The sequence below is a fragment of the Coturnix japonica genome, chromosome 27 (genome assembly GCF_054131305.1).
Source record: "Coturnix japonica strain WE chromosome 27, WE-NBRP24, whole genome shotgun sequence".
NCBI lineage: Eukaryota > Metazoa > Chordata > Aves > Galliformes > Phasianidae > Coturnix > Coturnix japonica.
In genome coordinates, this window is record NC_140689.1 from 192,512 (window position 1) to 204,628 (window position 12,117).

The following is a 12,117-nucleotide window of genomic DNA, read 5'->3' on the forward strand; positions in this document are numbered from 1 at the left end:
GCCATTCGTGTTTGCGCAGCGGGGAGGAAGCGATTGTGACAACACAGGATGAGAACCAGCAACAGAAGTTCAGTCAAATGGCCGTAACTTGCTGTGGGTGACGTCTGTTCTGTCCCTGGAGCAGCAGGGCAGTGTCCCCATGCTGACAATGTGCCCACGTCCGTTGCTTGCTGGGCAGGGCATAATGGAATCTGCCTTTCGTTTTTAGGGCCGTTTGCACCTTTGGCCTCTGCTCCTGAGTGTGGCTGTTGTGAGGGTGAGGCTGACAGGTTGCAGTGAGCCAGCAGGAGGAAAGTCTTGTGTTCAACACCAGGTATCCAAGGGTGGTTTTGGTGCTCCGTGAGCCCCAAAGGGGTTTCTTTGGGGTGTAAGAACAGATCTCCATTCCTTTCCCTGCCCTGTGCCAGGGGCTCCTGGTTCCCTCCAGAGCTGCCCCTCTGTCCCTTCACTGGGGCTGAGCCCGCAGCCTTTACTTGCCCACATCACCAACAACCCTGATGTCACACATTGCTTCCTCCATTTGCTGGCGTCACTGAGGTTCAAAGCATTGCGCCGACCCTCCCCACAGCCCCGTCATCCCATCAGCAGCCATCCTGCTCCCCTTTCCCCCATTTAGTCATCCCCTCGCTCCCACTTCAAAGCAGGAGCCGGGTGTTTGCACAGGGACACGCTGTTCCAGCCGGGTGCCAAGTATGTGCCGGTGTTTGTTTGTGCTTTTAGAGCTTGGCACTGCTGGGGAAATATGTGCTGGGCGCTGCCCTGAGCTGCTGGAGCGAGTTGAGCTCATTTCTGTTATTGCTCCCAGTGCCAAGAATTCATTTCCCAACAAGGACACATTCCTTGGGGCCACAGGGAGGGCTCTGGCGTGGGATTTCTCCTTCCAGATCCTGGTGTTGCTTGGTCTTGCTTGAAGGAGTAGGCAGCAGAGCAGAGGATCTGTGGGGTTCATGCATTGAAGCTGTTCTTTTAGTCTGGGGATCTTTTAGGATGGGGCTGCACCCTGAGCTCACTTGTAGCTTCCTCCTCTGTCAGTGGGTGGTGAAACTCCAGATGAAACTCCAAAATCACCTTCCTATTGAGTTCTTCACATTGGTGACTCCCTGGGTCCTTTCTGCTTGTCTGGAAGAGGAAGATCAGCCTGAGGGGCTCTGTGGGGTTTCCCACCTACATCTGGTATTTTATCTCCACAGCTGGAGTTCCCCTCCATCCCACACACCACCATCCCCATGGGTTGGGACGGGGTTTCAGGTGTTTTCCTTGTCCATTTTGTGGGGCCGTTTGCTTTCCACTTTCCCTCTCCTCGAGGTTTTGGGGCTGAGCCCACGCTCCAAAGGTAAAACAGAGTCCAGCCCCCATAGCAGCCTCAGGCTGACGTCAGTTTCCTTTGGTCCACAGCTGCACCCACGCCAGGTATTCAGTGGCCTTTGGACTGAGCAGCACCACAGCCCTTCCTGCAGAGAAAACCCCTCCTGAGGGGTCAGCCAGAACGGGTGATTCCTCAGAGATCCAATTTCCAGCATCCTGCCTGTCGTTGGGCACAGAAATCCATTGAGCTGCACCAGGAGCTTTGCCTCACTGCAGCACCATGCCATTGCTCCTGGCCCATTCACAACGGTGGGGATGGAGCTGGGGGTCTGGGGGTAAAGAATCTTGACTCCTAGAGCAGCTTGGGTTGGAAAGATCCTTACAGCACCACCAAGCCTTGTTGTGGGTTGGAAAGAACCTTAGAGCCCCAACCTGTGCTGTGGGTTGGATGGAATCTTACAGCCCCACCAACCTGTGCTGTTGGTTGGAAGCTACCTTAGAGCCCCATCAACCCATGCTGTGGGTTGGAAGGAACCTTATAACCCCAACATGTGCTGTGGGTTAGAAGGAACCTTAGAGCCCCACCAAGCTGTTGTGTGGCTTGGAAGGAACCTTAGAGCCCCACCAACCCATGCTATAGGTTGGTAAGAACCTTACAGCCCCAAACTGTGCTGTGGGTTGGAAGGTACCTTATAGCCCCAACCTGTGCTGTGGGTTGGAAGGAACCTTAGAGCCTCATCAACCCATGCTGTGGGTTGGATTGAACCTTACAGCCCCACCAACCCATGCTGTGGGGTGGAAGGGACCTTAGAGCCCCACCAACCCATGCTATAGGTTGGTAAGAACCTTACAGCCCCAAACTGTGCTGTGGGTTGGAAGGAACCTTATAGTCCCAATGTATACTGTGGGTTGGAAGGTACCTTACAGCCCCAACCTGTGCTGGGGGTTGGAAGGGACCTTAGAGCCCCAAACTGTGCTGTGGGTTGGATGGAACCTTACAGCCTCACCAACCCATGCTGTGGGTTGGAAGGAGCCTTAGAGCCCCACCAACCTGTGCTGTTGGTTGGAAGGTACCTTAGAGCCCCATCAACCCATGCTGTGGGTTGGAAGGAACCTTATAGCCCCAACATGTGCTGTGGGTTAGAAGGAACCTTAGAGCCCCACCAAGCTGTTGTGTAGCTTGGAAGGAACCTTAGAGCCCCACCAACCCATGCTGTGGGTTGGATTGAACCTTACAGCCCCACCAACCCATGCTGTGGGGTGGAAGGGACCTTAGAGCCCCACCAACCCATGCTATAGGTTGGTAAGAACCTTACAGCCCCAAACTGTGCTGTGGGTTGGAAGGAACCTTATAGTCCCAATGCATACTGTGGGTTGGAAGGGACCTTACAGCCCCAACCTGTGCTGGGGGTTGGAAGGGACCTTAGAGCCCCAAACTGTGCTGTGGGTTGGATGGAACCTTACAGCCCCACCAACCCATGCTGTGGGTTGGAAGGAGCCTTAGAGCCCCCCAAACCCATGCTGTGGTTTGGAAGGTTCCTTACATCCCCAACCTGTGCTGTGGGTTGGATGGAACCTTACAGCCCCCCCAACCCATGCTGGGGTTTGGGAGGTTCCTTAGCCCCAGTCTGTGCTGTGGGTTAGAAGGAACCTTAGAGCCCCACCAAGCTGTTGTGTGGCTTGGAAGGAACCTTATAGCCCCACCAATCCATGCTGTGTTGGAACCCATGCTGTGTTGAGACCTGTGCAGTGGGCTGGCACCATTGCTTCGGGTGACATTTGCAGGTGTTGGCTGTGACTGCAGCAGGTGGTGAGGGAGGACTTGGCTGGTAACGAGGTGAACGCACAGCAGCTCCCTATGGGCATAGAATCACAGTCATTAAGGGTTGGAAAAGCCCTCAAAGATGCATCAATTGAACTCGAGAAAGCGGTGATGAGCACCTCCAGGGACAGTGAACTCCACCCCCGCCTCCCCGGGCAGCCTCTCCCAACGTCTGACCGCTCCTTAAGAGAACACTCCCATTATCCATCCCGAACCTCCCACGGAACCGCAGGGAGCGGCGAATGTTTCCCACAGAATCACAGAATGACCCGGGTTGGAAGGGACCTCAAGGATCATGTAGTTCCAACCCCCCCTGCCTGGCAGAGCCACCATGAGCCAGCAGTGCGCTCTGGCAGCTTGGAAAGCAAATGGGATCCTGGGCTCCATCAGGAGAGGGGTGGTCAGCAGGGATAGGGAGGTGATTGTCCCTCTCTACTCGGCTCTGTGTCCATTACTGTGTCCAGGTGTGGAGCCCTCAGTACAAGAAAGACATGGAGAGTTTGGGAAGGGTCCAGAGGAGGGTCATGAGGATGGTCAGGGGGCTGGAGCACCTCCCCTATGAGGACAGGCTGAGGGTCTATGGGGCCTGTATTGGGTTGTGGGGCCTGTATGTGGTCTATGGTGCCCATATGGGGTTGTGGGGCCTGTATGTGTTTGTTCAGCCTGGAGAAGAGAAGGTTGCGGGGTGACCTCATTGCAGCCTTTCAATACCTGAAGGGAACTTACACCCAGCAGGGGAGTGAACTCTTGGAAAGGGCTGACAATAGCAGGACACGGGGAAATGGTTTTAAGTTAAAAGAGGGAAGATTTAGGTTGGATGTTAGGGGGAAGTTCTTCACTAGGAGAGTGGTTAGACCTGGAACAGGCTGCCCAGGGAGGTTGTGGATGCCCCGTCCTTGGACGTGGGACAAATTGGCCTTTTTGGCCCTTTTTCACCCCAAAATCCCACTTTCCCCCCCCTTGAGACCGCCCCGATCTCAGCCCCTCCCCCTCCCCTCCCCCTCGGGGCCCGCACCGGAAGCGGAACCGCCCCCCCCCTCCCCGTGTCGTCACCGCGGCCATATAAACCTCCCGGCTTCACCCTCTCTCGCCATCCGCCGCCGGTGCTGCTCGGGCGCCATGTTTGCCGTCAAACGGAACGCCGTCATCGGCTTCAATCTCTATTGCGGCGGAGGAGGCCCGGGCCTGGTGCCCGCTTCACCGGCAGGAGACCAACCCGCGCCACCCGCCGCCGCCGCCGCTCCGGCCGCCGCCACCGGCTCTGAGGTACCGCGGCCTCTGATTGGCTCAGCGGGGCTGTGGGCCTCCACCGGCCTCGCCGAAGCCCCCCGCGATCCTATTGGCTCCGGTGCTGCCCCCCACTCTCCGATTGGCTCCGGGGCTGCCCCCCACTCTCCGATTGGTTCCGAGTTTGCCCCTCACTCTCTGATTGGTTCCGCCACGGCCCGCCGGGCTCCGTCGGACTCCACACCGAGGCCCGTCGCTCTGTGGAGCCCCGAGGAGGAGCTGGACGGATACGAACCCGAATCCGAACGAGGCCCCGGGGGCGATTCGTTACCCGGTACACCGCCAGAACTGCCCGACGACGAGCTACGGCGGGATTCCTTAGAGCTCATCCTCCGGTATCTCCGGGAAGCGGCGGGAGAAGCGGAACCCAGCGTTAAAAAGCTTTTTCCGGGTCTATTGGGTGGGCCTGGACGGCCCGGTAAAACGGGGAACGGCGTCATGGAGAAAGCACTGGAAACGTTGAGGAGGGTCGGGGATGGAGTGATGGAGAAACACGAGCTGGCGTTCCAGGGTACGGAGGAACGGGAAACGGAGGGGGGGGGAACCGGGAAACAACGGGGGGAACCGGGAACCGGGGGGTGAAAACGAAAGTGGACTTTGTGCTGGGAATGGGGGGGGGCTGGGCCGAGCCACGGGGCTGAAGGGCGGCTGCAACCGTTGTGGGGGGGGTAAAGGGGGTGGGGGGCTCCTCACGTTCTTTGGTGGGCTTTGGGAGGCCCTACAGTGTGGTTATGGGGTCTGGGAGACCCTACAGTGTGTGGTGGAGACCCTGCAGTGTGTGGTGTGGGGTCTGGGAGACCCTGCAGTGTGTGCTATGGGGTCTGGGGGACCCTACAGTGTGTGCTATGGGGTCTGGGGGACCCTACAGTGTGTGCTATGGGGTCTGGGGGACCCTACAGTGTGTGCTATGGGGTCTGGGAGACCCTACAGTGTGTGCTATGGGGTCTGGGAGACCCTACAGTGTGTGCTATGGGGTCTGGGAGACCCTACAGTGTGTGCTATGGGGTCTGGGAGACCCTACAGTGTGCTATGGGGTCTGGGAGGCCCTACAGTGTGCTATGGGGTCTGGGAGGCCCTACAGTGTGCTGTGGGGTCTGGGAGACCCTACAGTGTGCTGTGGGGTCTGGGAGACCCTACAGTGTGCTGTGGGGTCTGGGAGACCCTACAGTGTGCTATGGGGTCTGGGAGACCCTACAGTGTGCTATGGGGTCTAGGAAACCCTACAGTGTGCTATGGGGTCTGGGAGACTCTAGTGTGCGGTTGAGACCCTACAGTGTGGTGTGGGGTCTGGGAGACCCTAGTGTGTGTTGGAGACCCTGCTGTGTGCTATGGGGTCTGGGAGGCCCTGCAGTGTGGTATGGAGTGATTTTAGGGCTCCTTAATGCGGTGTGGAGGGGTTGGGGATCCATTCGATGCTGTATTGAGGGCTGTGGGGCTGCTCAAAGGGCTCCCCGGTGCTGTATGAGGGGTTTTGGGGTTCTCTGGTGCAGCGTGAGGGATTTGGGATTCAATGTATTGCCATATAAAGGAGCTTGGGGACGCCCTGCTGTGGGATTTAAGGCTCCCTCGTGGTTCTATATGGAGGGGTGGGGGGGAATGGAGGAAGTTTGGGGTCTCCCCGCTGAGCTGAGGGGGTCAGAGTTCCCCTAAAGCCTTGAGGAGTTTTGGAGTCCCCTTAATGAGAGGGTTTGGGGTTTTCTTACTGCTGTATTACAGCTTTTTGGGGCTCCCCCTAAAGCCGAGGGAGCTTCAGTGCTGTGGGGTTTGGGGCTGTGCCACGAGGTCGGGTCCCTGCAGCTCTTGACTCAAGTAGGAGAAGCCCCCCCCCCTCCCCTTTAAGACCGCCCCCCCCCCTCCCCTTTAAGACCTCCCCCTCCTTCCCTTTTAAGCCCCCCCCCTCCCCTTTAAGCCCCCCACCTCCTTCCCTTTTAAGCCCCCCCATCCCTCCCCCTTAAGCCCTCAGCTTGTAGTATGGCTGCTTTAAAGAGCTGATTCTGACCGGACCCAAATGTAGCCTGGAAAATAGCCCCTGGGCTGAGCAGATGGGATTGGGGGGGTGGGGGTGGGGGGGCTGCAGGTTTGGATGTGCTGGAATGGACTGGAAGGGAGAACCGGCCATTTTGGGCTGCTCTTATGTAACTTGGAAGTGAGTCCTTGGAGGGGGGGGATGAGAGCCAACCATTTTGGGCTGAATTTGTGTCATTTCGAATGGAGTCCTTGGGGACCGACAGGAACTGACCATTTTTGGCTGTTTTTGTGTAACTTGGAAGCGGCTCCTTTTGAGAAGGGAAGGGTGGAGGGGGGGGGAGGAGGAGAGGGTGGGGAGGGAACAGTGAGAACCAACCCTTTTGGCTTGGTTTTATGTAATTCCAAGCCCAGCCCTTAGGGACCAGCAGAACTGACCCTTTTTGGCTATTTTTGTGTAACTCGGAAGTGACTCCTTGGCTGGGGGGGGGGAAGGGGGAAAGGAAGGAAGGGAACCAATGAGAACCAGCCGGTCTTAGCTTGGCTTTATGTCATTCCAAGGCCAGTCCTTGGGGACGTGCAGGATGTGACCGTTTTGGGTTGGTTTTATGTAATTCGGAAGTGACTCTTTGGGCTGTGGTGGGTGAATGTGATGCCAGGTCAGGGCACAGCAGTGTTGGTGTTCTTCCTCCCCCCCCTCTAAGCCAGCTTGTGGTGAACACCTTCCATTTTCCAGTTTGTTGTTTTTTTGTGTTTTTCCTTTGAAATGCAAAGGGATTCAGTTTGTTCCTCACTTCCTGCATTGCACTGATGGAAAAAGTCCAGGGGTTAAGTGCCCTGCCCCAATTAAATGGGAGGGTGTGCTGCTAAACAAGCTGAGCTCGGGGTGTGTGGGTTGACCCAAGCTGCTGTTAGCAACTGAGGCTTCTGCAGAGCTGGCAGCCCCGTGTACAGAGGAGGAACTGGCTTCTGGGAGGCTTCCTCTTGGTTTGAGCAATAACAAGCAGTGCCTTTCAGTTTCATAAAGGCTTGTCTTGTTTGCTTATTCATGATGGGGCACTGTGGGTCAGGCTGTTCCAGGTGGTTGCTCTGGGCCTCCTGCTGCCCTCCAGGCTCACCAGGGCCCTCATGAGATCTCCATGGGCAGCATGGGATGGAGGTGGGGTCCCTGCCCTGCTGTAGCAGCTGCTCTATCACAGCTCTCAGACCCCAGGTACAGAGGCTGCGTCCTCACACTGGTAGCTTGGCATGGCTCAGCCCCATCTCTAAGCTGGAATCTCTTTGCAGGAATGCTTCGGAAGCTGGAAATCAAGAAAGAAGAAGATCTGCAGGCAGTTTGTGAGGTGGCCGCTCACGTTTTCAGCGACGGAGTAACAAACTGGGGCCGAGTTGTCACGCTCATCTCATTTGGTGCCTTTGTTGCAAAACACCTGAAAAGCATCAACCAAGAGAAATGCATCAGCTCGTTGGCAGGGATCATCACAGACGCTTTGGTCTCATCCAAACGCGAGTGGCTGATGAGCCAGGGAGGCTGGGTGAGTCACTGCCCACCACGAGGCTTTCAGAACCATTCAGTGTTTCCTATTTCCCTTAACCCACTGTGGGTGTCAGCTGCCTGTGTCAGCAGAGTGCAGATGAGTCACTGTTCCAGTTAAAACCACCATCTGAAAGCACCTAGCCAGTGGCATGCAGGGCCTTTGACCCCGTTGCTTGAAGCAGCTTCTGACCCAAAAAACACATGCACCCTGCTTGGCAAGGAAGTGGTGGCATCCCTAAAGCAAAACAGATCGGGGTGCTTTGAGCTTGCCTGCAGTTGTGGCTCCTGGTTGTTATCTGGGTTATGGCTGCAGCAGATCTCCAGGAGCTGAGGTGTGGTGTGGAGCCTCACTCTGGGCTGTGTTTCCCTATGGAAAGAGGCAGCTGGCACAGGAACGACTGACTGTCATTCACTGACTGTCTCTACTTTCTTTCAGGAGGGTTTTGTTGACTTCTTCCGAGTCGAGGACCTGGAAGGCAGCATCAGGAACGTGCTGATGGCCTTTGCTGGAGTGGCCGGCCTGGGGGCGAGCTTGGCCTACATGATCCGGTGAGCTGCAGTGCTGCACAGGGGCAGAGCTCAGGGCAGACCAGCTCTGTTGGGAGCTGGTGAGCTGATCACATCCTCCCATGTGTACCTATGCAGCTGGACTTGACCCCAGGAGAATATCTAGGCATCCCCTGAGCAATTCTTTCCAAAGAAAGAAAGAAAAGAAGGTATGTTCCACTCAGATCGTGGTGTACCAATGAGGATTTATTGCTTTGGGAACAGAAAGTGGAGGAGTTGACTGATACTCTGCTTCGTTCAAGAGCATGAGGAGAGAAAGGCAAAGTGGGACAGCTTCAGTTTTATCCCAGTGGAAACAGATCTGCTTTGTGAGCCAATGAGCACCAGCAGCAGCTCCTGCCTGGACTGATCCTCGTGGCTTTGGCGCGGCGGCTGTTGTGGAGCCGATGCTTCAGAGTTGTGGTTGTGGGTTTTATGGATAAATGGCATCTTCAGCTTTCCACTCCGCTGCCTAAACTCACAGTTCTGCCGTCAGAGCCTTTTTAGGCAGCGGGTGTTGTGCAAAGCTGAGGCTTGCAGCCCGTGCTGGAACGCGGGGTGGTTTCTATTCCCTGCCTTCCAGCAGGGTTTGCTCAGGCCGCGGGCGGCCCTGTGAGCTTGCAGGCCTGCAGAGCTGCAGCTTGAGCTGGCACTGTGGGAACCACAACCAGCTGCAGCCCGGCAGGGCCGTGTCCGACTGCTCTCACCGCCACGCCGGCTGTTTAAAAATAGGGAGAAGATTTGTATCAAACCCCACTTTGGGGGGCGAGGGAGGCTGCAGAGAAACCTGTTGAAATATCTGTACATCTGCAGAATGTGAGAGTTTTTACCAGGGCTCAACAACACAAAAAGCAAAGGTTGAATGTTGGCGGAGCTGCTTAAGGATGTGTGCTGTGCTTCAGCCCTTGTGTGAGAGGCTTTAGTGGCAAAGCCTTGGAGCAAACCTTTCTGTGTGCTCAAGCAGAAGGGTTTGGGGTTGTAGTGGGGATCAGTGGCTGCTGCACTCGCTGCCTCCTGGCAGCAGCTGCCACTGCTGTTTTCTTTGATTCCTTTTGGTTTTCCGAGCTCTTCTGGCAGATGGGGGGTTGTGGAAGTTTGGTGTTGGTTTACTTCCTTCTCTCCCTTTTAGTTTTGACTCCGTAAGCAGCGAGCACAGCCAAGCTGATTATTTGAATGTAAGTGTTCTGCAGCTGTGTAGAACTCAATGCCTCGGCTCTGCAGCTGGTGCCAACCCCAAACACAGCACCCACCCCTGGGGGCTCCTTATGGGCCTTTTGGGCCTTGCTGTGTTTGGGGTTGAGCACTTCCCTGCAGGGCTGGGGCTGGGTGTGGTGATGAACCCACCCAACTGCAGCCTAAGCATTGCCCAGTGGGAAGAAAGCTAAAGGCAGGGCTGTTGTTTGGCCTGCCTGGGTGCTCGAGAAGCACTTAGTTTTGTCAATAAATGTCTTTTGTTCTCAATGGGAGCATCAAACTTTTGCCTTTAGCAGGATGGGGAGCTGATGGCAAGCTATGAGGGTGCTACCCCCACTCCTACCCACCAGCCCTGTTGCTGTTGCTGCCTGCCATTGGGGCTGTGGGTGAAACCCCAACTGCAGCCTCTTGGTTTCGATTCCTGTCGAGCTGAAGAAGGAGGAAGCGAAGCAGAACCGTGTGGCTGCGGGGAAGTCCCCCCCCATCCATGGGGAAATCACCCCCCTATGGGTAACTCAACACACCTCACCGGCTCCGTGCCCTGCTCTGCAGGCTGCTCTCCCCGCACAGCCCTTGAGCTTTCAGGGCTGTTTTGGGCCGGTTGTACTATGGTAACATGCAAAACGGAGCTCGGCCACCTGCGCTTCCTGGAAGCCGAGGTGTTGATAAGGAGCGGCCGCTGGCGCAGCTGATACGGCTCCGCTTCCTCTTCAACCCCGCGGCTTTTCGAAGAAGCGGAGCCGAGTTCCGCGAAGAAGCAGAGGAAGTGACGGCCATAAGGGGGAATGGGGGGGGGGGGGATTGGAGGGGGATGGGGAGGATGTTGGGGGGGGGGATGGTGTGGGCCTCCATCTGATAGGGAGCTCTGGGTGCAGGACTGGGGGGCTGAGAGGCCCAAGGCTGTGGGCTGCCATAGAATAGAGGGGATGAGGGGACCCACCCCCCCGTGGGCTGCCATAGGATGGATGGGATTTAGGGACGCCCCTGTGGGCTGCCATAGGGTGGGTGGGATTTAGGGACCCCCTCTGTGGGCTGCCATAGAATAGATGCGATGAAGGGACCCCCCTGTGGGCAGCCATAGGGTGGGTGGGATGAAGGGACCCCCCTGTGGGCTGCCATAGAATAAATGGGATTTAGGGACCCCCCTGTAGGCTGCCATAGGGTGGGTGGGATTTAGGGACCCCCCCCTGTGTGCTGCCGTAGGGTGGGTGGGATTTAGGGACCCTCCTGTGGGCTGCCATAGAATAAATGGGATTTAGGGACCCCCCTGTGGGCTGCCATAGAATAAATGGGATGAAGGGACCCCCCCTTCTCACCGCCCCCCACCCCACTGTGTGCCCACAGGATGGGGGCGGCCACAGAACCAGCTGCTCGTGGGGCTCCGGTACGGACCTGCTTCCTCACAGGTGACTTCAATAAAGGGCTGTTTTAATGCAATGGCTCCGTTTTGAGGTGGGGGGGGTAACGGTACCGGCCCGGTTCGCTCCGCTCTCCGCCCCCCGCCCCATTATGGCCCCGCCCCCTCCGCTCAATTCTGCCTCTTCTCTCAGGCCCCGCCCAGCAACAGCGTCCACCAATGGGCTTTCGATCAGCCACGTGACCGCTTCCAGGAACCCTCCACGTAGCTGCGCTGTCACGCGTGGGGCCGTCGGAACTGGGCTGGGGGGGGGGGGGCATCCAGTAGAGTCAATACAAGGACTCCTGGGGGGGGGGTTGCGGGGATATAGACCACCTCCCCCCCCCCCCCATCTTCGAACCTTCCAGCTTCCCACGCGGAATAAAGTCACGCGTGTGAATCCACCTCAAGAGCGGATTGGGGGGGGGGGGGGGGGGAGGGGCGAAGGGCCGGTGCGGTGACACGGGGGAGCCCACAGTGCACACACCTTGTGTAGGGACACGGAGCCACGTGTAACGGGGAACACCCACAGCTCCACGGAACGGCCCCGGACACGCGTGGGTGCCGGGCAGGGTCACACCCGGCTCCACAAACAGTGACACAGTTGTGACACCCCGAAAACACACACAAAAACAACAGCAAAACACACACACCCCCCTTTTAACCCCCTCCCCTCTCCTTTTTACCCCCCCTCCTTTCAACCCCCCTCCCCACCCTTTTACTCCCCACCCTTTTAACCCCCCCCATTAAAGCCCCCCCTTTTAAACCTCCCCATTTAACCCCCCCTTTAAACCCCCTCCTCTTTTAAACCCCCTTCTTTTAATCCCCTTCCCTCTTTTTAACCCCCCCTCCTCCATTTAACCCCCTCCCCCTTTTAACCCCCCCCCTTTTAACCCCTCTCCCCTCCTTTTAACCCCCCCCTTTAACCCCCTCCCCTCCTTTTTACCCCCCCTTTTAAACCCCTCCCCCCATTCCTTTTAACCCCCCTCCCCTCCTTTTTACCCCCCCCCTTTAAACCCCCCTCCTTTTTGCCTCACCCCCCCTCCTTTTAACCCCCCTCCCTTT

At 57.1% G+C, this 12,117-nt stretch overlaps 1 protein-coding gene across 6 annotated transcripts; it reads left to right on the top strand.

Annotated features, from left to right (window-relative positions):
• The first annotated feature begins 4,216 nt into the window (after positions 1-4,216).
• Positions 4,217-11,708, top strand: MCL1 (MCL1 apoptosis regulator, BCL2 family member). 6 transcript variants are annotated; one of them, XR_014937464.1, is made up of 5 exons: positions 4,217-4,925; positions 7,667-7,914; positions 8,353-8,465; positions 8,562-8,632; positions 9,953-11,093. XR_014937464.1 is itself a non-coding variant. In XM_032449170.2 (5 exons), exons 1-5 carry the CDS (start codon positions 4,247-4,249, stop codon positions 11,254-11,256), a joined length of 1,152 nt encoding a protein of 383 aa, XP_032305061.2. In that variant the 5' UTR covers positions 4,217-4,246; the 3' UTR covers positions 11,257-11,708. The 6 variants fall into 6 exon arrangements, 4 of the variants coding, with proteins under 4 accessions (XP_032305061.2, XP_015740106.2, XP_085380636.1 ...); XM_032449170.2 differs by lacking the exon at positions 8,562-8,632 and adding an exon at positions 11,207-11,708 and having other exon boundaries at positions 11,001-11,062; XR_014937465.1 differs by having other exon boundaries at positions 8,353-8,632.
• The last annotated feature ends 409 nt before the right edge of the window (positions 11,709-12,117 follow it).